Here is a 26,230-nt window from a genome sequence, read left to right on the forward strand (position 1 = left end):
GATCTAGAGTTTCCATTTAAGCATTGAAACTGAACGCCTCAGATAGGATGGCGAGGCTTTCGTCTCATTCTAAAAGCTAGCTATCCCATTTTATACAATATCTAGCAAAGTAGACCACTAGAAAAACACGAATTCAAGTATTGTGTAGAACTTGATTTGCGCAATACTACAGTGGCGTGGCGAGCTTTGCGATATATATCGATTGATCTGCCATTTAAACCTATGAAAGAGGATCAATATACACGGTGTTTGCAACAAATACCTTAAGAATTTATTCTTTACCATTGCTTCAAATGGAAAATTATCGATAGTTGATCATTCACGCCTCGCCACTGCAATATTATTAACTGAAATTAACTCCTCATCAAGCTATCAACGTTTTTATTCAGCACTGGTTGCGAAAAATTTGAGTTTCCCGGTCACAAGAAAAACCAGTATCTAAGTGAATTAAATCGGGCACTAGGGCAGTTTTACGTCTCATAAATGGACCGCGTTTAACAGAGAGGAACTAAGCCACACCAGCTATTGCCAAATTTAACTGGGTAATTGAATTTTTTACGAGAGAACGTTTGTCAAATCCCTTAAAAAATTTTGAGGTATTTGCTTTGTACTGAGGAGAAAATTCACTGAAATTTGCACGAAAATCTGCAAAACCGTTTTCACATAAAAAAAATAAACTGCCCGATTAAATTTGACAATAGCTGATGTGGCTTAGTTCCTTTCTGTTTAATACGGTTCAATTAAGCAGAATTCTTTCCCCACCCTGTGTTTTCAAAGTATAAGAAACGTGCAAAAGCTGAGCTGAAGCGCTGAGATTAAGGTTGTCTTATTTTCATACCGTTGAGACTGTTACAGTAACGATAAGTGTGCGATTTAAACCAAGCAGATCATGGTTCTTTTATGAGCAGTTATTTTCAATAATTTTCGTTGCACAAATCGTGTTCTACATGAAATTTTGATGAGCGAACGCTGCAAAATGCTTAAATCCTCCTTGTCTAGTGGTCTATCAGATACAGGATTCAACAATTGGTGTAAATGCATTGCACTTAGCCTCTTTTGCTTCACCAGGTATCTTAAGGAGTTACATCAGTCGGAAATACCTCAGTCTTTTCAACTCTTTTCCATGTTTTTGACTCAAGTAAAAAAGAAATGCTTAAAAACACCTTGAGGGTCACTGAATATAAATAAATGATGAGTACAAAAGGCTGACTGGAATAAATGAAGAGGGTCATGTCCGAGAAGTACAATGCACTTACAAAAAAGTCAAAATCTCAAGCTTATACTGAAAACAAAGAACCAAATTGTTATCCAATAATTTTTAAAGAGGCTTAAGCACCAAAAGTGATACATCAAGAGCAAAAAATTCAGATCAACTTTCAAGCTTTTCAAAATTGACAAGAATGAAAAAGGATAGGGCTAGTTTGATTTTCGTGTAATTTCAGCCGAATAAAAAGAGGGAAAAAACTAATTGGTTCATGTGTTCTTTAAAAATAAGAGGTGCACTTGCAAATCAAGATGAAAACAAGCTGGCAAAAAACAGGAAAATACAGAGAAATTTCAGTAGAGTGATCTAGAGAACCGATTTATCACTTTTGTTACACTGTTTTTGAAAACAATTTTAGATACATAGCTTTCGTTTCATTGTATTAGAAGAAAAAGATATTGATAGACCAGACTTGAAGAGTTTAGAACTTGGTTCAATTTTCTTCTACTCACATTATATATACATAGCTTCTACAGCTTTTACAGGGGTTGAAAACCAATCTTTTACAAACACTTTACAAAACAAATTTAACATCAAAACATATGCCTTAAATGGTATTTTTTATTTATATGATTTGGTAAGTCCAGCACTTATCTCTACCGATAAACTGACACAGCTCTATCAGTAGTAGCTTGGCTTGGCAGCTGACTAATTGGTTTTGAAGTTGCACTGAACAAAATAGGAAACTGAACCAAGACTCTTGCCTAAAATTAACTAGAACAATTCCAAGAGAACAACAATGATTGAAAATTTCACTAGATGTCTTATCTGATAATTGTATTTACAAAAGGCGTCCACGGCACTCTGAACTGTTACAATAGCAGTAGAGGACCTTGCCTGGTACACTATTTACGTCGTAATTGTAGTCCCATGTTAGTTCCTGTCCAGCAGGAATATAATTGAGAGCAAAGAAAGCTACCCAAGGGAAACGGAGATCATGCGTATCAACGAAGACATTCTGAACAAAAACATTTGGTTCACAAGAGTGCTGGAAAAAGACAGAAATCAAAGTTAGAAAAAAAAGCCATCATTAAATTATGCATGAGATGAAACTGAACCAAAATTCGAAGATAGACACCATGAGAAAGGTACTTGGGATGTATTTTGATGACCAAGTCTGATAGATGAACAAAAAATTATAAAATTTGTCCGTCTAACAGCAAAGTTTCTACATTCAATATTACCACAGGTACTGCTCATCTTCTTCATTTTTTATTTTTACAGAAGCATCCTCATATTACGACTGGAATATCTTCTGACTGAATGAAAAATACTTTGCACGGAGAGAGACTAAAACACCGTAGTATTCATGCAAGTCTACCGCACAGAATTCATAATAAATAGGATTCACTGAAGTAAATACATCCAATTCTTGTACAATTATTACTCAGCATAGGTACCATTCTTTTCATTATTGAAACTTCTTATTTTATTGAATTAAAATATACAGGCTCAATTTTAGTTCGACCTAAAATACAAAACAATAGTGTTTCCAGACGAGTTGATAGTGCTGATAATTTCCATGGTGCTAACTGATGGAGTTATGAAAAAACATTGACTTACATTCAAATATCGTCCGATATTTCCATTGCATTTAGCGTCCATGACGTATACACATTCATCTTCACCAAAGAGATATCTTAAAGACTTGCCCTCTTTCTCATCCCCAGGATCTTCATCGACAGTTGGGTTGAATCTCAGAGGAGCTCGGTCTGAAAATAAGAGATGAAAAATAGAGAAACAGGTGAGCATGGGAAGTAAATAAACTGTAATTTCAGCTTACAAGTAATGAGTGTAAATAAGAGATTTATTCAATGAAGAATTTGCATGCAAATTTTTTATTGCTTCGTCTAAAAGTGCTGAAAGAGCTGATTTCACATAATTTTTTTCTGATACAGGAAAGAGTACAAAAATAGATTCAAAAGTGAGAAAATGCACCGCCTAGTGACGTCATCTGGCAGCATTTCCCAGTTAAACACTTGTATTTTAGCAGATTAAATATTGTCATATCTTCTCCAATAATTGTTCAATTCATGAACCAAGGTTATTCTTGTGTTCAGTTCACTCAGGAGTTTCCACTTAAACACGATATTCATCAAATTTCAGACACCTGCAAATTCTCTATTAGCAGGCGGATTTTGGTCATAACTAGCTCACTGTGTATCCAAATCAGGTTCCCTTGACTTTTTCTGAAAGATGATAACATACTGAAAAACACTGCATTCAAAAATTCAAAAAATTGAGATAAGCTTCCTCGGTACACGGTTTGAGGTAAGGCAACCTTCTAAGGGTTCTGCAATTTTCAAAATTATGAGACGGGCGGAGCTGACCAATTAATTGCAGAGCTGAGGACCAATTTTACTCGGGAGTTTTCTTCGGCTATCTTCTATCATTTGAAATCTTTGCGCAGTCAAAATTTCCTCAATTTGAAAAAAGAAAGAAAATCCTTGTTTCTCCTGATTTTAAATTGCTGAGTTGCTACTGTTGACAATACTTTAAACAAAATCAAACAAAAAACATCATAGATCTGAATCAAAACTGATCAAATGAAAAGAGAGGAAAGTATTACTTTGTTTTCTGTCATCACCATCTCCGTCACTGTCTCCATCATCTTCTTTGTTGGAGCTTTTCTCCCCATCACCTTAAAAACAAAAAATAATTGGCATTAAAGTTACCTACAATGGATCACTAGACAAGGTACGAATTTCAGCATTCTGATACATGTTCCTTAACCAGAATTTCACGTAGAACACGATTCGCGCAGCGAAAATTACTGAAACCAACTCCAAACGAAGATATTAACGTTTTTATTTCCCACTGGTTACGAGGAATTTGAACTGCCCGCTGACAAGAAACTCAAAGCTATACGTGAGTCAAATCGCGCATTACAACGGTTTCAGCAAGCTTCTCAATCGCGCAATGTTCATTTCCCACCGTGCGTTGTTCCAACTATAAACAATTTGCTATAGCTGAGCCAAAGCGTCAATACTGAGGTTGCCAGATTTTTATATCGCAGAGACTGTCATGATAACGTTTAGCGCGCGATGTGAATCACGTAGAGCATTGAGTTTTAAAGAGCCAGTGGTTTGAATTCACGCACCAAGAATCATCAAATATCTTCGGAAGGAGTTGATTTTGGTAATTTTTGTTGTACGCATCGTGTTCTACGTGAAATTTTGGTTGAGAAACATAATCAGAATGCTGAAATTCGTACCTTGTCTAGTGGTCCATTGAATCGATCCGTTACATGAAGGCTCAAGCGCCAGAAATGAGAATTCAAGAAAAATGGTAATAACCGTTTTAATTGACCCCTCATAAATCTCAGAGCTCTAAAATATTAAAACCATGAATTAATTAAATCGACGTATGCGAAAAAGTCGAATGTCCAAGACAGTGTTTCAGAATTTGAGTGGACAATTTGGTTGTAACTTAACAACACAAGATGATTCAAGACGTTAATGGTGTAGAAAAATGTTATAAATAATTATATTATTATTAATGTAATTTAACGTTTACAAAAGAGATCAATCCTATTCATCAGTGTCGTGGGACAAAAGAAGCCCACCGCAATTATGAAACCCTGTATTGGACAACGGACGTTTTTGCATGAGTCGATTCAATTGATCAAATCACTAATGAATCTGCAATTTAAAATGGGTTGGATCATACAGTTCCTACTGTTTTTTTTTGTATTTTTATACCTGGCGCTTGAGCCCTTATGTAACTGACCGATTCAATGTAATGACAATCTTATGATTAAATGCTCTGATTATTGACGGAAATAAGAAAAATTGACTTTCAGAAGTAATATCTGCATCATATGAAAAAGTAAGGTTTAAGAAGAAAGATTTGAGTCAAAAAATAAATAAGAGAGAAATTGGAAGAAGATAGCCCTTCATCAGCACTTTGGGATTCAAAAAGAATCAGTAGAAAAGAGTCAAAATCTTAATTAGTTAAAAAAAATAAAATGTTGAAATACTTTGAAAATTAAGACAAGTATTTAATTCTGTAGTTCTATGTTGAGTGAAAATTGTTACTTATGTCAAAAGTACGGCTGAAAGCTCAAACATGAGCTGCAAGTGAAGAAACGGCAAAAGATTACATACTTGATGATTTATCATCCGACTTCTTTTTGGATTTATCCGGTTTTTTCCGCAGCATCATCCTAAAAAAATAGAAAGAAAAATGTACTGAGGTCACAAAAAGTATACAAATTTTCTAAAATCCAGAATAATTTAAGAAAACTTATTAAAAGCGACACTAAATGTGACCATCTTCAGAAAAAAGGACCTTGGTCTACAAAAATTCAAAACAGTGGATACGTGAACCAAGACTCGATCAATCTTTTGAAATTTGCACACTAGTACAACCACCTCCTTCTCCTGTAATAATTCAAAATGTTGCGCAAATTGCATAGTTCAGATTGTCCTCACAATGCACTGGTACAATGAATCTCTGGACAGACTGAGACAAAAATTAGCAAAACTTGTGACTCGTATGAATTCGTTCATATTTCCATATTTTCATGCAGCCAGGAAAGCGCTTGATAGGGCATTTTCTGCACCACTGCACTCATGAATTATTCTCCTGTACAATATCGAGCGTTCTTCGGCAAAGGCTTGAAAAAGATTTCCGAACACATCTTAACAAAAAATGGCTCCGAGAGTTTCTCTCCTGGGGAACAAAAGTGAAGCTTTGAAAAAGAAATCGCTTATCTTTATGTCCTGATTCAACAAACAAATGAGGAGAGATGTTAGGTATATTTAACATAGGACATAATTTTGGAAATCAGTAAAATGTGAAAACATTTTTTGAACAGAGAGAGTTTTTCAGGCTTATGGCTTCAAATTGAGGAGCACTTCCGCAAAACTCTACTGAACCACTTTTTTTCATTTTGAGAAAAATTATAAAAATGTGCATGTGGTGCGTTTCATGCCGCATCATGCATTTTTCATTTCTCTATTAATAAGTATTTGATCTGTTTGGCAAAACATATGTTCCAAGATTTGTGTAACCATAGAGAATTCATTTTCAGCACTAAATGCTAACTTATTTTTCATAAAAAGTGGCTGAGGTACATTTTGCTTAATTGCTCCTCAATCATGTCTGTTTTTAAACTAACAAAAATAAAAATTGAGTGCTGTTTCTCTAAACAGCAAGACAGTAAAAATAAGACTGAGAGAATGAAAGATAGTGACATTAGGACTGCACACAAAATTTTCTGCTATTTAATATATGAACTAATTCCAAAACACTTACTTAAATTCACTTTGCTCACTACTCGCACATTTGAGTTCGAACTCAGCATCCATCTTGCGAGATCGCGGTGAGGTTGGTCTTGATTTTGACCGTTCCTCTTCAGAATCTTCGGCTGGAAATTATAAATCAACAAAATATGAATAGCTTTAAAACTACCAATTCTGCCACTTTAAGAGGACTAAAGGCAGAGACTGAACTGAGAGAAGGGCATAATTTCAGGGCTGAAGAGACGATTGCAACTAATAAGAACTATTTTAAATGGACGATAAAGTTTGGATGATTTTCATTTTGGGTTGAGTATCAAAAATAAGAAAACAGCTCCTGGGACAAGCCAGGTTTTGCAGCCAAATTTATCATCCAGGTCTTTCTCTAAGAGAAAAAACAACGAAGATAAGATGATTCCACTAGAACAAACTAATTGTTACATCCATACCACAAGGCGGATAGTGGACTCGTAAAAACTATGTCAAAATAAATTAGAGTGAGAGGAATAAAGAGTGCTTTAAAACAGTTGACCTAACCCTTTCCTTTGAAGCCCTTGCTTAAGAATCTTCAGTTATTTCCATGAACCTGATTATCTGGAAGTGATAAGGAGTTCCACCTTTCACTATCCGCATTTAGCGGTGACGCATGCGTGCACGCAATGAAGGTTTACTGACTTTTTCCGCTCAACCTGTCTCTATTCTTCACACTGTGAACTTCTTCCTTGATTTGATCATAAGAGGATCTAAATTTGAGGGTGGCCTACTGGCCTTCTTGAAGAGTCAACTTTGTATGTTGGAGTTTTTTAGCAAACGTGCGTTAAAAATTTAGCATAAAGCTGATATCACAATACAGAGGGAAAAAGCTCACACACATGCACAATTTTCCCTCAAGAGGTTTTAACGCACCCTGAATTTTTAACGCACGTTAGCTAAAAGACTCCAACCTGTTAGGTCTTACGACCCAAGCGTCCACCGCAATCAGTTAGTCAACTTTGTTCTTGCTATAATTGGTATTGCACCTGTCGCATGCGCTGAGGGTATTTTTCATTGTTATACCTGTCTCCTGACTTTCGCCTGCAATGTTCCTTTTGTCCTTAGCATGGCATACCAGTAGATGAATTTATTGTGGGTGCTTTATTGAGATAGATCTTCCTTAACAGAAACTTTCAAAACAATAGGTACACCCAGTCGGTAATTAAATGAACTATCAGCTCACTCACTTTTTATACATTTAAGGACAATTGTTTCAGAGCTGCACACTATAAGTAAAGCACTATGATAGCAGATTTTTGAGCACTATGATAAAGTTGAAGATGGAGTGTACAGCTCCAAAACAGTTGTCTTTATAAGTATAGAGAGATAGTGAGATCAAAGTTTTTGTGTTTTTACACTTTATGTAATTGACGACTAGGTGTACCCATAAGTGCATGTAAGTTTAATCTTCCTATTATTTTTAAAGTACAAAGTCAGTAACCTGTACAATATAACTCTTCATTTAAAAATGACTATTTTCAGGGGTATGATGCATTTAAATGTGTACTTACAACTTCCTGCTGATTTCTCCGCTTCAGACATTAATTCTTCAGGTACAGATTCTTCGTAGTCTTCTTTTATCCTCTCAATTACTTCAATGTAATCAAGTTCTGCTAAATATTCGTCTCCATAATTTTTCCCTTCCTGAAATAAAATGTCAATTTTAATATTGAAAAGAAGCAACACTTAATTTCTGAACACCTGATTTCTTTGTTATTCATAAAAAGATAATGTTATTATTATTGATTGAACCTTCAGTGAAATTTTCACTTGCAAGACACTTTCCATACAGTAAATGACGCAAAAAACACTGTGCGTGCAGTAAAAAGGTGAGAAAGTAACTCTGAAACCGAGGAATACACAGCTCAAAATGAGTAACTTTTCCGCAGATTTAAAACGCTCGGGTTTCGCGCTAGACTGGATAATATCATCCGGTACCAATCAGAAGCAAACACAGGTTTCTGCAACGTTAGTCAAATGTTTTTCTACTCTTAGTACATGAAAACAATAGGATGGTCATATCTATCTCCAGAATCAAATTGAGACGAATATTGTTCACGTTATTTGTATGTAGTAAACAAATGACAATTCTATAATAAAATGCATTTTATTTTTGTGAGCATCACCAGAGAATAAGAGTAGATAGCGATTTGACTGGCTTAGTACTTTATTGTCATCAGTTTTCTGCTATTCGAGCGTGTATAAAATTCCTTGTAGTTTAGGGACTTTTCTAAAGCCAGGGTGTCTACCAAAACAGGCTGGCCAAAAATCAGGACTATTACAGTACTTCTTCAGTTTATTCCCAAGAAATTCAGCACCTTTTTGACAGAAAAATGCAAAACTTTTTTAGTACCTCCAATTAACAAAATTCAAAAAATTTCAAATTGCGACAAAAATGACCTAGACACAAAACTTCATTGGTATCTTGAAGATTGACAGACTGCACAGTTGCCATCTTCCAGGCAAATGCTACTCTTGGAATTAACGCACAGGGGATTGCATACTTTCCAGGCTTCATTATAAAACACGCTTGGAAAAAATTCCAGACCTTCTTGCAGAGTTTCAAACTTTTTCACTACTTCCAGACGACCGTTAAAAAATCAGTATTATTTCAGGACTCTCCAAAAATTCTGGACTAGTAGACACCCATAAAACGGTTTCCTCCAGGGATTTTGGCTCAAAAAACATGAAGTAAATCACAGCATTGTCTACTCACCTTGAACTTTCAGAACATCAAATAAAAAATACAAGATAAAATAACAACTTAATTTGGGGAAAGGCTGCAAAAGGGGGGCAAATCAAAAGAGAAATCTGGGGCGTTTCAAAATAGTCACAATTTCATTATCAATCGGAAAACAAAAATTAAAATAAAATGAGTCGTCCATTTGCTGTTATTGCAAGACCGAGACTAGGAAGACCCGAAGACCAAGACCAGTCTCGCTCTTGCAATAACAGCAAATCGACAATGAGTCTCGGTCTTGCAATAACAGCAAATCGACGATGAGTCTCGGTCTCGCAATAACAGCGAATCAACGACTCATTTTTATTTAATTTTTGTGCCGGTTGATAATGAAATTGTGACTATTTCAAAACGTTCCGGGTTTCTCTTTTGGTTTGCTCCCCTTTAGCAGTTTTTCCCCAAATTGAGTTGTTATTTTCTTGTTTGTTTTTGACTGATTAAGTTGTTCTTCATAAAAGATACAAGGTTTAGAGACCAATTGGTAACACATTTGTTGCTTACCTCGTTCGCAGAATTCTCAGTCAATAGATGACCGGCATAAATACATATAAATGACCCGATAGGAATATCGTTCAGACATCTGATGCCCCAGCCCTTCCTCTCAGTCTTGAACAGCTGTAGCCTTTGCATCAATGGATGCTGGACAACTCTATTCAGGCAGGTTGTCTTTGAACATCGACACCTAAAGGAAAGAGGTATAAGTAAATTTTATTATTTAGATTCAAAATTAAGAGAGAAGTAAAACCAAAAACAAATCAATTCCTCAAATTTTTCACCCTAAGGCCTTGTCCACACGAGCGCAGTTCGCGGAACTTATTCCTCGAACTTGCTCAGTTCCCGGAACTTATTCCTCGAACTTGCTCAGTTCCCGGAACTTATTCCTCGAACTTGCTCAGTTCCCGGAACTTATTCCTTGAAACGAGGCATGCTGTCCACACGGGTTCGTTCGAACTGGAACCGGAACTTCAATAAAACTATACAATTATTGCAAAATAATAGATTATTATGACCGCCAAAGTAACAAAAATAAATGTCAAGATCATATGTAAAAGACGTGAAAAACAAAAACAAGCAAATTCACATCAAAAGAAACATATTTAGAAGCTCGGAGCACGGGGGAAATTCCAGGTTTTGGAGGAATAAGTTTCAGCTCAGCAAAAAACTTGTTCCGGGAACAAGTTCCTCGAACTGAGTTCCGCGAACCGCGTTCGTGTGGACAAGGCCTAAGGTTATTAAAAAAATATCTTGATATTTAGTGCTGATTATTAGTATTAGTAGCGTTTCTTGAAACGCTTGAGATCCCTGAATAAGATGGACACAATTCTGCTATAGAACTAAACGCCAATTTCAGTTCCTTTTGATGATTTTAGAATCCTGGATAGCGCATTCTGTCAAACGGAATCAAGCGCCATCAAAAAGCATTGTGAGCATAGGACGGGCGGAGCTCCTCAGTCACCTGAATCCGCCAATCCAATCCTCTCCGCTCCCTTCTTCCCCCGATGGCGCTTAGTTCTGTTCAGCAGAAATATGTCCATATAACGTATATGTTACTTTACATCGATCGTTACATGATATAATTCAAAAGAAGAAGACAGCACTAAATGGACAGCTAGAGAATTAGTCTAACAGCATGACGTGTTGTTTTGTATTAGTTTTAGGTTAGTATTCAATTTGATTCTTGGGTTCTTTAAAAGCAGAGAGTGCACATAGTTCACAAAAAATTTTCCCGACTTTTTTGAACAATTTTATCCCAGAAAAAAACCAAGTTTAAAATTGCGTATTTTGATCAACCATTAAAATGCATATTGCCGAGAGAGCCAAGATGGCGCCCATGGAGATCCACTGAGCAGCGGTCACACTTTCGACAGCGCTTTCCCTCTGCGTCGTCCATGCATTCATGATAGAAAGTAAACAAACACATCAGAATCTTTCCAATTTTTAGGGGAGCATGTTGAATATTTATCGAATACTTAAAGATGAAGGCCAGATTAATCTTCTGGCAAATTCAATTATTTTTATAAAGGAAGTTGAAATTAAGGGAGTTCCTATAGGAACTAGATGTGAAAAGTCACATAATCAAAAACAATATTATTTTTTTCTAAGTGACATATGTAGTCTCTTATTGGGACCTCAAAATAAGCTATTTCAAACTTGCTTTATGTGGGTTGATATTGCTCAAAGAAATCAGGGAAAACTTCTAAGAACTAAGTGCACTCTCTACTTTCCAAAACTGCAAGAATTAAAAATTACTGATGAGACCCATTGGAGCGAAACGCCATAGTTCTATTTTATCATATTTGATGAACCAATGTTTTTTTTCGTCTTTGTGAACCCATTTCAGAGCCTTCTTGGGGAGAGAGAACTCAAAAAGGAAAGATCTCTCCATACCTGCTATTGCACTCGTAAATCCCGGTCACTATTCTCTCCGGCAATCGCCTGTAAATGTATCCTTCATTCAGCTCAGCATCATCCATACCCGGAATAACTTTTTGACCTTCCATAGTTAATTGCCAGCATGCACACTTTTCTTTGTTCTGTTGGATGAAAAAAATACAGATAATTATACCCGTCATCACTTAAATTCCAATAGATCAACCAAGTGAGGAAAGTAGGCTGCAAAATGATGATAATATACAGAGGTATTAACTATTAAGGTGTTCCTTGCGAACACCCTGTATTATTTTCCATAGCTTTAGATGGCAGATTAATTGATAAATTGCAAATCACGCCACGCTACAGATTATATATGCAAGTACACCTAAAAAATTACTCCTCAAAGATTCTAGAAACTTGGATGGTCCAAAATCATTGAGTTCTTGCTTGGCTATGGTTCGGAAAGAGAATATTTTTGAGCGAAAATATCAAGCTAAGATGGTGATTTTGCCGTTACGTTCTTGAAGGTTTAGTAACTTTCTATCACAGTTAATATTCAACATTTTCCTTCAGCTTTGGAAAGTCTGATAATACGAGTATTTTTATTGCTGTTGAATTTTTGAAATTTAAATTTTTAAATATTTGATCTCAAGAGAACCACTCACAGCTTCCTGAGAGATTCAAGTTAATCAATGAAATAATTACAGAGAACTGCACGAGATAAAGTTCAAAACCTCGTAAATAAGTACTCACTTATGCATAAATTGTCAATATTGCGTACCCGTTTTGCCAGTTTCACACTCTGGCATCTTCAGTGTGACCGTCTCATTCATGCTGAAGATACTGAAGCGCAAAACACTGGCGAAATATTGACAATTTACTTCCAGTACTTATTTATAGGGTTTAGATTCAATTTAATGTTAAATGACAAAAAGAGCTAATAAAGAGGTTACATTGCTTTGTGATTACATGCTTTAGTGTTATGATCATAATGCATAACATGAAGTGTATTTTATTAGCTCCCTTGGGAAGATTATGTGCAATAAGTGCCATACTTAAGTATGTACTATCTTTTTACCTTTTGTCGTTTCCAACTTGTTTGGAATTTAGGAGTGAGTGCTGATGTTATGCATTATTGCCCTTCCGGTACTTCCTTCTGTAATCTCTTTTATTCTTTAATGTTATCTTATCCCTATATTTATATGTAACGCCATTTATTGGTTTCTAAAACTTTGTCTTAGTTGATAAGCATTTAGTTTAATAAGGAAACTTTGAAACAAAAAAAAAGTATGTACTGTCCTCTACACCATGATATGTAAAAAATAGAAAACTTATTACTAAAACTTCGGAAAAGTTACCTGGCAATCATCTGTGCAATCACAGCAAACGAGAAAACCTGGGTCCAAATTGAGATGAACCCCCTCTCGAGGTTCTCTCTCCGTGATGTAATGAACATATTGTGGCATTAAATTATCTAAGTAGTTGACGCAAGAGATCGGTTGCTTTTCTTTACCATAAGAGAGATCCTGAAAAAATTATACAGTGTTCATCATCCATCAGGAGAGACAATAAATGACACCATAGCAAAACAAAAGTAATCCACTCGAATTGAAAAGGAAATTAAAAATGTGACCGTCCACACTGCAGTGCTAGGGAGAAACGCTGTATGAACATTCGAATTTCCTCCGATGAAATATTAATTTTAAGAACAGATTTTTACTTGAAATTTTCTGATATTTTGACTTAGATTGCAAGTAAAATGTTTTGAAAAATTGGAAGAAAAATACTCACAAATTTCCCTGTAAATTCATGTTTTATCAAAGGAAATTTGGCAATGTCATAACGCTCATACAGCAATTTTCCTTCAGATGGTAGCATGATGGAAGAGATCTTGAAGCTTTAGAGCCTCAAATGGGATTTTTGCATGTTTTAAGAATCGCCTTGAGAGAAATTTTGGTGAGAAACGCGGTTCCGACCATGAAAAAGCTCAAAAAAGCCCTGGAGACAGAATATGAGAAGCTTAAAGTTGTAATGATGAAAAACACATTTCTCAAAAACCGGCTGCCAGATTTGCACGGACGGAAGAGTCAAAAAACCTTACCTGAATAAACGTACAGTTTAGCAAACTTTTTCCAATGTATAATTTTAAATTTTTCAAGCATTCAGTTCTTTCTTCTTTCTTTGTTTTGCGAAAAACAAAAACATTGACTCAAGTGAACTCTTACATAAGGAAAGATTATCAACAGTTTGCAAGATTGTTTGTTTATGTAGGTTATGTTTTCTCGAGTATCTCTTTACGCATATCTGAATGCAAACCACTGATAAAAACTGCCTGCAGACACAATGAATTTGAAAAAAACGTGTTGCGAACTATGCAAATTGCTTCCTAAGGCGTGAATATCAGACGATTCTGAAGTGCTCAGCTTGATTTTTGTGCAATTTTACCGGTATAAAGTCTATTCACTTGAATGAGACTCTTGCATGAAAACGATCCATTCAGAGAGGTGCTTTGCTTTTTTTCATTACAAAGTTTTCAAGCAGTGAGATCCTAACGTTACAGAACGTACACCTACCTAGCAGTTGATTTTTACACATTGTCAGTTGACTAGTTCACCCAAAGTTTTTGCGACGCAACCTTGTTAAATCGGTTTGAATTATCAGAGTTTAAATAAATGAGCCTTCACTGTGCTTAAAATTAGTATTTATCCTCAACCGAGACAATATTCTGTTCCATACAAAATTTCACTTATGTCAGGTGTTATCTCATTAGTATCATGAGGGTTTTCCCCAGATATTTTTCAGTATAATACAATGTGTATCAAAGAAAAATTCTAGTGGAAGTTTTCAACATACAGTTTTCGTAATAACTAGCGACTCAAACACAATTCGTGCGTTACAAAAATTAGATCTCCCCACGGATGGAGGAATAATAGGCAATGTGGAAGCTAGGCATAATGAGTAAACAGCATAGATATCTTACCTTAATATAATTGAAACACCTTGTTATCTTAAACTCACTGAGACAATTGACCCATTCTTCAAAACTGAATTGATCAACAGTCATTAGCGATTTTGTTATCCTAAGATAGCGGTGAATTTCTGATATGTTACGAAGTCTTCGCCCGCAGGGTGCTATATAAAATATGATGCCTTTGTTCCTTAATTTTGTCAGCACTCTGAAAAAGATAACAAATCAGTGCTTAGGTGATATCAATGATACCAAAGATTGAAAGCGCAGGGCTCATGGTGTTATTCGAATACCAAATCCCTAAGTTATTCTAATATTTTCTCCATGGTCAGTCAGGAGTAGAGGCAACACAAAAATATTCAGACAGCCAACACTAAATACTGTTAAAAATCAAAACTCTTCATGTTTTAAAATTTTTCTTCCAGCCCATGTTTCCTGCCAAACCTTTCCTGTGTTTTTCCCAGTTTCAACGAGTCCTATGAACCCTGATAAAAATGACTTTATTAAAATACCTGAATTCATCAAGATTTGGTCGACATCAAAATTTTCTCATACCGAGATTTATTTTTTTATTCTTCCCCTTATTTTCTTTTTCTCAGAAATGAGTACACTGTGTATTAAAAAACCTCATGACATATTTTCTCCCATCAAAACGTCTAGACAGACTGACAGAGCATGTTGAACATATTGGACAATACCACAAACATCTAAGCAAAAAGTTAGCATTTATACACACTGAATATAGTCATTTCAAATTTTCACGCTCGCAAAAGATCAAACTGATGAGTCCAAACAGCCACTAAGAATAAAATTGCACGAACTGCATATTGCTGGGGTATGGTTTGAAAAAACTACTTCTCTCTCAAATGCATAGATTTTGTATGCTTGCCAAATATTTTCGAACTGCAAATCTTTCCTATTGAAAAGAATGCTGCACTCAATATGGCATCGAGAAGAAACACTATTTTTCTTTTTCCACTGATTATTACACCAAAAAATAGCGCATAAATATGATTTCCTTACCTTTCAAATCCAAATAATAAAGGAAGTACAAGTGGACCGTAACCTTTCCCTTCATCTCCCGTATAGCCAACCCAAGAAACACATCTGGGCCCACACTGGTGCGGGGAAAAGGTGCGAGGTCGAATGGCTCGAGATGTGTCCACAAGCTACAAAAAATACAAATTTATACATCACAAGAGCGGAAATTAGTACTGCATATCTCAGAGTACAAAACAGTTGTGTTGCAATTAAATCTTTTACAAGTTACAGAAGGTTGGTGAATACACTCTTGGTTGTCTACACGAAAAAGGGCACACAATAGCTGTACATCGAGTTGTTAATACAAAATATTGACAAGAACAGGCCACTGAACAGGGTCTCAACCAGAAAAAGATCACATGTTCTCTCTGCAAAATCAAACACAGAAGACGATTCACACAACAAGAAGGTTAGAAATGTACTCTAGCGGGCTGATTGTTGAAATGTATAGATAAAGAAGACAAAAGGGATATGAGGGTATCCTATTGGTGAAAGCGGGTGGTTCCGATGAACATAGGAGGAAGGTAATAGACTAACTAATGGCAACCCACAATCTATAGTTAGTCCTACCTGTAGTTAGTTCTACCTATAGATAGTCCTACCTGTAGTTAGTCCTACCTATAGTTAGTCCTACCTACAGTTAGTCGACCTATAGTGGCACTTATAGTTTGTCAATTATTTTCCCCCTTTGCCTATAAAAACCACCCCTTTCAACGAATTGGATCGCTCCATACTTCCTATGTCTTCTTTGTCTATTAATTTCAACAATCAGCCTGATGAACGAGATATAAACAAACATTTGTGCCAAAGATCAAATGGATTGCATTTTGCAAAAAGGAACCACTAGCATTGCAATGTTGCTAAGATTGTGCAACTTCTTTTGTCTTGGAGGAAAAATCCGATTATCCATTAATAGTTTCTATTTTAATCGCTAAAAACTGTGAATTTAAGACAGAAATTACCATCTAAATTTCATAGTTTTCCACGATTTCCACAATTTTATTGCAAAGGATGAAGTTCAATGATCATTGCAATGCTAGTGGTTCCTTTTTGCAAAATGCAATCCAAATGGAAGTTAAATGATACAAATGATGTCATTCGTATTTTTGTGTGTATCAGTGTTAATCATAAACACTTCTATCTTGTTTCGGAGTTGATTTCCACACTTGTCAATGCAAGATTTGTTTTCCTCGCAACATTCTGTAGAGGAAACATGTTATGCACAGCTGTAATTCATAACTTGTCTAAAGGTTGTTCGTGTCTAATTAAACGGGATATACAGCGGTTCGAAGTTTACAGTCTAAAAAACGCTGTTTCAAGAAAAACTATTTTCAATTTAAATCTGCCGTTTTCTAAGTACAAAATTTCTCTATTATGATGCATCTTTACATTCCTTTTTACTGAAAAAAATGTGCAGCTTATTTTTAGAACACTGAGGAGAGGTTTCAGATTTCCATTGAAATCCAAAAAACAAAATTTTTACCCAACTCAATAGAAATCATTCTGCTGAAACGGTTCTTTCTGCTGACCATCGCATGCATGGAAAAATGTATGAAAAAGCTGAGCCACAGTGCAGCCCAATTGAATTGAGTTTGATCAAATTTGCAGCATTTTGAAGGCAAGATGTACTGTCATCCGTTGTAAAAGAGTTTATAAAGGTCGCTGTTCCACATTTTGCAGTTGACCTTCTCCTCCTTTTCCATGGAGATTAAGGGAAGGGGAAAAAGGTTGCATTGAAAATCTCCACAAAAATAGGTTCATTTTTTTCAAATCAGTAATTGTTCATAGAGAAAAAAAAGGAGGTGTTTGCATTTCGAGGATTGTTTACCCTGTGACATAGGTCAGTACGACCTGGCTGGCAAAATCCGGAATTCAGAGTATGAAAAACGGACCATAAGGCCCGATTTTTTTGCTAAAATCAACTCAAAATCAATTTCAAACACTTTCTGTAGAATGACTCTTTTCCAGAAACTACACTATTTCCAAGAAAATCGATGATAAATCTCGTTTGTACCGAACTATGTCATCAAAAAAGTCCAAGATGCCTGATATGCAAACACCTCCTTTTTTTCCTTCGTGGTACATATTCGTTTTTCAACAGGATAAAAAGATAGCAGAGAGGCAAGTGTTAATCTGACTTGAAAATCATCTATGCAATGGGTTTGATGGCTAGAAATTTTGAAAAGACTTACATCTAATTTTGATGGAACCTTAACCGGGATATATCGAGTATTGGGAATTGTCATTTGATTTTCTTTCCTGGCAGCATCTGGTGATCTCTGCATTGATGGTTTTCCAGTTCCACTTTTCCTAGCAACAGCACGCTTCTCGACAACTTCTGGATAGGCCTGAGGCGAATCGTAAGAGCCATCTATAAAAAAAGAAGTAATAAACAATATTGAAATCGTAATGATTGACATTTATTTTCTGGGCCTGTCATTATCTTATTCATCTGTATTCCTCTTGCTGTGGAATTTACGAAAAATCAACAGTGACTATGTTGTATGGAACTTTGTATAGAACCTTGTATACAGTGCCTTGTATAGAAATAAATTTCCAAGGGAAGTTCTAAAAAAAGGTTAATACAGTCTAATCACAATCCAAAATACCATTGAAAGTTTTCATAAAAGCAAAAAGAAACTAGAACATTCGATCGAAGTAGTATGTCCATGGCCGAGATGAGAAATCTCGTATTTCCATTGCAATGTTTCGAAATTTCCACTCTTATTTTATTTTTTTCCAAGAAAACAAACCAACTCCGTGGCTTGAAATTCATACAGAATATTCTGCTGCCGAAGAAAAAACAACAACGAAGTTCTCAAGGATATAGGTTGACTAGTTTCCCAAAGAAAAATTAAAGTATAACAGGGAGCCTACAATGTGGCAAACGAAGATATGTGGTTTCGCACTTTAACGATCGATATTTGACCCTCCATGTCTCGTTTGACTGTACGTCCTTGAGTGACACGCATCAATTAAAATCGAGTGATTGAAGAATTTTGGAAAGATAAGCAGAGGAAAATATAATAATTACCTTTACTTTCAACAGCACCCTCCCCTTCTTGTCGAGTGTACTCCACATAAGGCGTGTTGCGCTGAAAAAAAATCACACAAAAATCAGTGTCCTCTTTACGAAAAATGCTCTACTGTTTGTTCCAAAGCATTTCTGTAAATTTCCTTGTCACGCGCTGATACCAATTGCATGTTCTCTAACTTGTGCCTCTCATTCCAACAAACATCGTAAAATTCTTTCTTGCTTGAAATGTTTAATGTTTCATTGCTGCCTTTGCATTGAATGTCTACTAGGAAATACATACATACATATGAGTCGCTTTTATAGCGCTCTTTGGCACTTTACGACACTTAATCGCCACAAAGCTCGGTCTTCCCACAGGTCATCAGGGAGTTGACACTCCCTCATCTCACTTAACACCCCCTGTGGCCAACCTCTCACTGGGCGTCCCTACGTCTACTCCCAGGAGGAACCCAATCAAGCATCTTTTTTGGCAGCCTCTCTTCCGTCATCCTATTGACATGACCATACCAAACAAGTTGTTTGGTCATGACGTCGAACACGATGTCATTTTCGACTTCCATTATCTGACACACTTTATCATTACAGACCCGATCTCTCCTAGAAATTCCTGCCGACCTTCTCCAGAAGTCCATCTCCGTTGCTTTTAGCATATCCTGTGTCCGTTTCTTCAGCTGCCAAACTTCACATCCGTATGTTAATATACTTTTGACTACGGCGTTGTATATCCTCCTCTTGTTATCTTTGGAAATCCGCTGATCCCAGAGGATTCCATTTAACATCGCTATAGCCTTCCTTGCTAAGGTGTTCCTTTCCCTGATAGCTTGATCCGTCCTTCCATCCTGGGTCAACCGCACTCCCAAGTACTTAAAGTGCTCGCAGCCTTTGATCTGCTGCCCATCCTCCAACTCAATGCTTTGCTGATCACCACCAAAAGTCATCTTCTCAGATTTGGATATGCTGACTTCCAAACCCCACTTCCGATATTCTTCTACTAACTTGCGCATCATGTACTCCGCGTCATCTTGATCTTGAGCAACCACAACCTGGTCATCAGCAAAGCACAGAGTGAATAGAGTTTCAAAATCACCCAAGGGGACACCCATAACAGAACACTTCCTTTTCCATTCCTTTAGCACACACTCGAGGTTTTTAAATAATGTTGGCGACAAACAACATCCCTGTTTTAAACCCTTAGTCACATAAAATCCCGCTGACAACCCCCCATGATACTTAATTTTGGTAAAACTCCCTTTATAAAATCGCTTGACAGCATCAATTAACCCCCCGTTAAAATTCGATTTTTCCAAGGCCTACCAAAGTTTCACCAACGGCACACTGTCATACGCTTTCTGGAGATCCACGAAAATTAAATGCAGCTCTTGAGCTCCGGCCATTTTCTTCTCAATGACCTGGACAATAACAAAGAGGTGATCTATCGTAGACCTGCCAGCTTTAAAACCAGCCTGCTCCTCTGCTTCGTGATCTTGCCATGCGTCCTCGATCTTCGCTTTCAGTATCTTTCCGTACACTTTGCTTGTTGTCCAGGTCACTGAGAGCCCCCGGTAGTTGTTACAATCGTCCTTCCTTCCCTTCTTTTTGTAGATGGCCTTGATCCAAGACTCCTTCCACTCCCTTGGTACCTCATCACCCCTGATGCATTGTTGCATCAGTTTCCTGAGGCACTCAAAGAGCTTGGCAGTCCCGTACTTGACCAACTCGACAGGAATCCCACCAGGACCTGGTGCTTTGTCATTAATTAGCTCTTTAACTGCTTTAATTATGTCACAAGTGTGAATCTCCAAGTTGTTCATTCTTCCGTTGTCCGTGCTGCTGCCTCGAAACTCTGGGCGCCTTTCCGTCAAAAGATCTCTAAAATGATCCTCCAGTTTTTTAAGTGATATCGGAGAAACGATGTCGCGCTTCATGTCTCTACGTAAACCTTTAATTAACTTCCAGCTCTCAGCACTTTTTCTCCCCCTTGGGTAGGTGTTAATTCTAGAACAGTTGCTTTCCCAAGCTTCATTCTTCTTCACTGAGCTTTCCTGTAAGCAACTTTATCTTCAGCCTTTTTAGACGACAGAAATATAAGATATTTTTGCCTCTTGAGATTTATCTCGTCTTCAATTTCTTCATCCCACCAGTCAGGATGCTGGTTTTTATTACTGGTTTTGCAAATACCTAGGGCTTCTTTAGCTGCAGAGTGGATACAATCTTTAATGAAATGATATTGCTCTTCAGTGGTACCCGAAAGCCCATCCCCCAACTTCTCATCCAAGCGTTTCCGATACAGAGCCTTGACACTAGGGTGCTCCAAACTTTCGATGTTGTATCTTACCTCACGCTCTTGCATCCCCTGTCCCTGCTGCTGTTCAGGCACTGGCTCTACATCCTTAGTTCCTTTAACAGGAAACGCTATATCTGCTCGGAGGAAATGATGGTCACTGCCGCAAGAGAGTCCCCTGCACACTCTAACTTGCTGCAATTTCAACTTGGTAGAGTGCTTAACAATCACATAATCGATGATGGATTTCAATCCTCGCGTTGGCTGGACCCAGGTATACTTATGGATGTCTTTGTGTTGGAAAAAGCCATTCAAAATTCTCATCTCACTTTGAGTACAAATTGAGATGAGCCGATCACCATTATCATTAACAGCATCCTCTACAAACGGTCCGACAACTTTACAGTTGACTCTTCATCCCGTTCTGCTGTTCAATCACCCATAAGAATGACCTCCCTGCTAGCACCAACGTTCAGAATTTCATCATTCAGATCTTCAAAAAATTGGTCCTTACACGCGACAGTGGCATCATCATTTACACCGTACACTCCAAGCAGCGTGATCTTATGTCCCTATAGGTTGAGGTTCATTCTGATAAGTCGCTGGTTGACGGCTTCCCAGGTGCCCACAAACTTACGTAGACTTTTCCGCATGAATATTGCTACTCCTTGCTGAGCACGCTGATATTTGGCCACGCCGCTGTAGAGTAGATCATAGCCACCGTAATTCTCTGACCCGTGCCCTTTCTTCTTGGTCTCAGTAAGAACAGCGACATCCACTTCAAGCTTCTGGATCTCCGATATCACTTCCGGTAGCTTATTCGAAATGCCTTGGACATTCCACGTCCCAAATATCAATGTCTGTTTTCTTAATTTTTGTCGACGTGTCCGTTTGTTTCCAGTGGTACCGAGGCTTGTTACGTTAGGTCTTTTGACAGTGAAACCTTTTACAAGTACCGGGGAGTCAGCCTGATGACTCAACCCCCAACCTGGAGGACCAGGGTTTGATTTCGGAGTTGCCTCTCCTAGACAGGTTGCTTTCACTTCAGCTGAGAGCCCTGTCTGCCCTTCTAGCAAGTGGTTCATACGCCAAGAGCCCGGTGACCATCTCCACTATCCCTTTTAAGGCAGGGGCTACCAGCTGGGGTCCGCAGGATTGCTATACCTGTGACAACAGTCCCCCATACGGATACTAGGAAATACAAGAATACAAATAGGCCGATTTTGAAAATTGGAAGTTACGATTCCTTGACTCTAGGCAGTAAATAAAAAAGTCAAGAGCGAATGCATACAGCTTAGAAATATTAGACAGTTTGTTGAATGGTTGAAATCTGAAAGTGGTCAATACATATTAGGGCTCTTATGGGAAAAGTTCCCTTGATGGAAAAGAATTTAAAGACATTCACCACAAGAATTGAAATTTTTTGGCAGGAAACTGCCTTTTGTAATTGCGTCAACTCAGTGAACACCTTCCAATATTACGTATGTACTTCTTCACTTTATTGCAACCAAAGAGAAGGAAGAAGGCAACAATTTACATCCAATTGACAATGATTATTTAGGCTATGCACAATCTTTCCAGCATAATTATAATTTTGAAAGATACTATTTGCGCCAAGTAATAAGACCTGACTAAAGTTACACATTTTCATTAATATTCTTTCATTGACAGGTGGGTTACTCACATTTCGGAGATTTCCTCGTACAAGTCGGTCTCCTGATTCTTGCCGTTTATGAGCGGCAAACAAGGGTCCTAATCTGGTAGAGCCTCGGTAAATCCACTCAACACGCCGATCTGCATCAAACCACATTTTCACTAGTGATGCATCAATTTCTAGCACTCTTGCTATCCACCACTTGCCTAAAAGATTTAGAATATAGACAAATAATTAGAGAAAAAAATAACTCTTTGGACTTTTTGTCAGTTTTGTAATTAAAACTAAGGAAAAGATTAGAGAAGAATTGAATGGCTTCACTAACACTGACATATAGCATATGCCTCTACCCAGACATGTTCATTTTTTTAATTCATGTCAAAGTTTCCGCAGACATAAAATGGCCAAAAGGAAACACTTCAGCTTATAAATAATAGCAAGTCCAAAAAGGATTGTTAATGCCTCACCAAAAATTGTAAATGAGATTCTTCAATTTGAATTTCGCATTATGAGAGGGTTTCTTCTCCCTTTGCTTTCATCTTACTCGCAGGAGCACGTCCAAAAAATACTGTGGTGATCTTCTAAAATATTTTTTGCAGCCTAAAAATTTTAAACTGATTAGACCTAAAAAAACTGAAAAATACTAAACTGAATGCCCTGACACAAATCAAACTTCACATTTTTAAGTGTAGAATTATATGAAACTTTTGGGAAAGAGTGTCATATACTGTGCCATTGTAGAAGTTATCAGAAGCATTTCAAAATTAGAGAGCAGATTTTATCTTCCATTACTTATCAATGGCCGAAATTGAAAAAAGCACCCTTTCAATTGCAGCATTAAAAGTCTCTACCCAAGTTATATTTTTCACAAATAATACCAACTAACAGTTTTTCTTGAATTCTCTGTTAAATTTTTAAATTGTTAAATTTTTTTCAAGGATTTTCTTAAATTTACAGATAATTTGAAAGAGCAGACAGTAATTTTTATACAGCTATGATACAGCAGAAATGCCAGATTTAGGCTGAGACTTACCATTCCACTCTGTTTTCACCATTTGCTTCTTTTGAAGCTTCACCATGGGTCTTTCAGGATAGTCCGATATATACTTTTGAATGAAGTCCTTGAACTCAGGTAAAACGTCATCCCAAACATTTGCTGACGACTCACAAACCACACGGATGTCCTCGTGGTTGATATACTGGGCGTATCCATCATCGAAAAAGACCAAATACCTAGAAAGAGTTTGAAAATTAGTGTAGGCTTGTAAAATGTAAAAATCACTCACCAATACCTGCAAGTGCTCTGTACTCTCACAAAAAGTTGACGTCACAAAAAAGAAAACTCTTTTCATACATACAAGACAAGCACTACAGAAAATGGCTATATTTTTGAATTTAGGTAGGGTCTTGATTATTCGTAATTTGTTTATCCGCCATTTGAATTACCCATGGCCATTGAAGACTTTTTCTGCCTTGTTTTGAGGATTATTGGTAATTAGAAATTTATTTTTGTCAACTCAGTGAATTTCTTCACCGAGTTGACAAAAATAAAAAGTTTCTTGTAAAATTTCATCTCTTTCAGGACTTGTTTCCAAAAGATAGACTTATTTTCTTTTTTTTACAAAGATAAAATTGGTCTGATTTACATGCATTTCTATAATGTTTCCAAGCGTAATGTCAAAACTGAGAATAATTCTCAAAGCTTTCAACATAGAATGTGAAATTAGAGGTCCAAACTTTGAGCTGAATATCCAATTAACTGTAATGAATCAGTTCAGCAAATGTTCAAACGATTCATTTGGAAGATCAAGATAGTAATATTTTCACTATGTTTTACTTTAACACCCAAAATAAATGTACAACAGGAATGCATACAAATAATGCAGCTCAGGCGCAGTGTGAACTGCTAGTTTGTTTAAGTTAAAGTTTAAACCTTAGCAGTTCTGGATCCAGTCTCTAATTTCATGGTAGAAGAGGAAACTTCAGCGGTAAATCTTATCTTAAAACAAAAGAGTCATGATTTGGCAGAGAAAAGGGTATTTTCTAAACATGTCGATATTTTTACATCATTCGTTCAAAGAGCTTTTAAATTTTTAAAAAATTAACTTGAATTTGAAACTTCCATCGTCCTTTAACAAATGTTGCGACATTTTTATTCTTTGGAGCCCAGAAAAACTATTAACTAAATCAAACAGAATACTGTTGAAAAATAGAGATTTTCCAATTATATTACTTTTACTATATATACTATACTATGATATATATATTATACTATTATATTATATTACTTACCTGAATTTATTTATTGACTTGGGTATTTCTGCTATGACTCCTGCATAAAATTTATCACTCTTCCCCTTGTCGTTTTCCTCTTTGAAAATTGCGATAACGCGAGTCCCTACAGGCAATCTAACACTTGCTGGATGGTAGTAGGCTAAGAACTTTCCAAATACCGATCGGTAAGCATCAGAGTATTTTTTTACTGGTTCTGGTCTAATTTTATACAAGAATTTGAATGGACCTTGAGCCTGAAAAAAGAAAAAACAAGAGAATTAAATGTTTTATACATCAAAAGGCGACAGCGATGAATTTTGCTTTCTCGGTTACATCAAGAAATCCCGCAAGTAATATTTTGTAACAATTAGCAACACATGCACAATGCCATTGATTTTCACTGAAACTTCCGAGCTCAAAAAGCTCTCAAAATTGAGGTCGTAATGGAGGGGATCACCCACGTTTGTTTGAGTCCACCTTTACGTATTCAGTCAAAATTTCCACACACTGATAGGGAGTGAATACATTAACAGGGTTGCCTTGCCTATGGGCTATAAATCCCCACACAAAGTGGCAACTGTACTAATGTATTGGCCCCCTCCCCCCTATTTGTTTGACATTTCGACGGTGTAAGTCGGCAATCACATAACTCGGTTTGCGACGTTGCAGACTTCCTGTCATAATTTATTTTTTCAACGGAAAACTACTCAACAGCAATTCTTTAAAACTTGTCATGATTTTTCTTCTCAATGCGAAGAAAATTCTGCAAAAACTTCAAGAAATAATGTCAATTTGTTCTTCTTCAAAAAAATGACGTAGAGGCGGAGATTTTCAGACACCGCAAACGAGTTATGTGATTGCCGACTTTCACCGTCGATTTGTTATACAGTTTGACTGTATAAAGTGGTGGGCTCAAAATGTCAGCAATCTTCTCCATTGTGGCTTCATTTTTGAGAGCAGTTTTTGAGCTTGGGAGATTGTTTTTAAGAAAACTAGTCGTACCATTTTGCAAAATTGTACGCAGTAAAAAGTACTTTAAATGCAAATCCCTGTGGCTTAGAAAAGCACTATTAAATAGAGCACTAGTCTGGGACAGGAGGAAAGTAATAAAATCAGTTTTCTTAAATTGACTGCTCCCTTTCTATATTGTAAAATGACAAACATTTTCATAACTTAAAATAAGGTGATAAAAATCCTTTATTCAAAATTCTCATGGCTTGATTAGAAGATTTTCTTAAGATTTCTAGTGCTTTTGAAGGGCTGGATTAATCATGAAAGTGCTATTTGCCTATTTTCACAATTTTTGTCATACAAATTAAAAT

The 26,230-nt window shown here is 36.7% G+C and overlaps 1 protein-coding gene and 1 long non-coding RNA gene across 2 annotated transcripts in view; one reads left to right on the forward strand and one right to left on the reverse strand.

Annotated features, from left to right (window-relative positions):
- Positions 1-1,582: 1,582 nt before the first annotated feature.
- The window catches only part of egg (SET domain bifurcated histone lysine methyltransferase eggless), a 36,094-nt gene continuing 11,446 nt past the window's right edge, over positions 1,583-26,230 (reverse strand). Inside the window, exons 9-24 of the mRNA XM_019041295.2 lie at positions 24,927-25,162; positions 23,668-23,867; positions 22,665-22,840; positions 18,697-18,757; positions 17,855-18,033; positions 15,645-15,790; positions 14,634-14,829; positions 13,012-13,179; positions 11,669-11,814; positions 9,782-9,962; positions 8,052-8,184; positions 6,524-6,635; positions 5,371-5,429; positions 3,834-3,905; positions 2,828-2,976; positions 1,583-2,252 (exon numbers count right to left, since the gene is read on the reverse strand). Of these exons, the coding sequence (XP_018896840.2) occupies positions 2,046-2,252; positions 2,828-2,976; positions 3,834-3,905; positions 5,371-5,429; positions 6,524-6,635; positions 8,052-8,184; positions 9,782-9,962; positions 11,669-11,814; positions 13,012-13,179; positions 14,634-14,829; positions 15,645-15,790; positions 17,855-18,033; positions 18,697-18,757; positions 22,665-22,840; positions 23,668-23,867; positions 24,927-25,162 (2,421 nt within the window). The 3' untranslated portion in view covers positions 1,583-2,045. The remainder of the gene's footprint in view (positions 2,253-2,827; positions 2,977-3,833; positions 3,906-5,370; positions 5,430-6,523; positions 6,636-8,051; positions 8,185-9,781; positions 9,963-11,668; positions 11,815-13,011; positions 13,180-14,633; positions 14,830-15,644; positions 15,791-17,854; positions 18,034-18,696; positions 18,758-22,664; positions 22,841-23,667; positions 23,868-24,926; positions 25,163-26,230) is intronic.
- LOC109030366 (uncharacterized) lies at positions 9,835-22,787 on the forward strand. The gene is made up of 3 exons (XR_002008707.2): positions 9,835-9,975; positions 15,894-16,071; positions 22,652-22,787. It is a non-coding gene; the product is annotated as an uncharacterized lncRNA (long non-coding RNA).

This window comes from Bemisia tabaci, chromosome 9 (genome assembly GCF_918797505.1).
Source record: "Bemisia tabaci chromosome 9, PGI_BMITA_v3".
Taxonomy (NCBI): Eukaryota; Metazoa; Arthropoda; class Insecta; order Hemiptera; family Aleyrodidae; genus Bemisia; species Bemisia tabaci.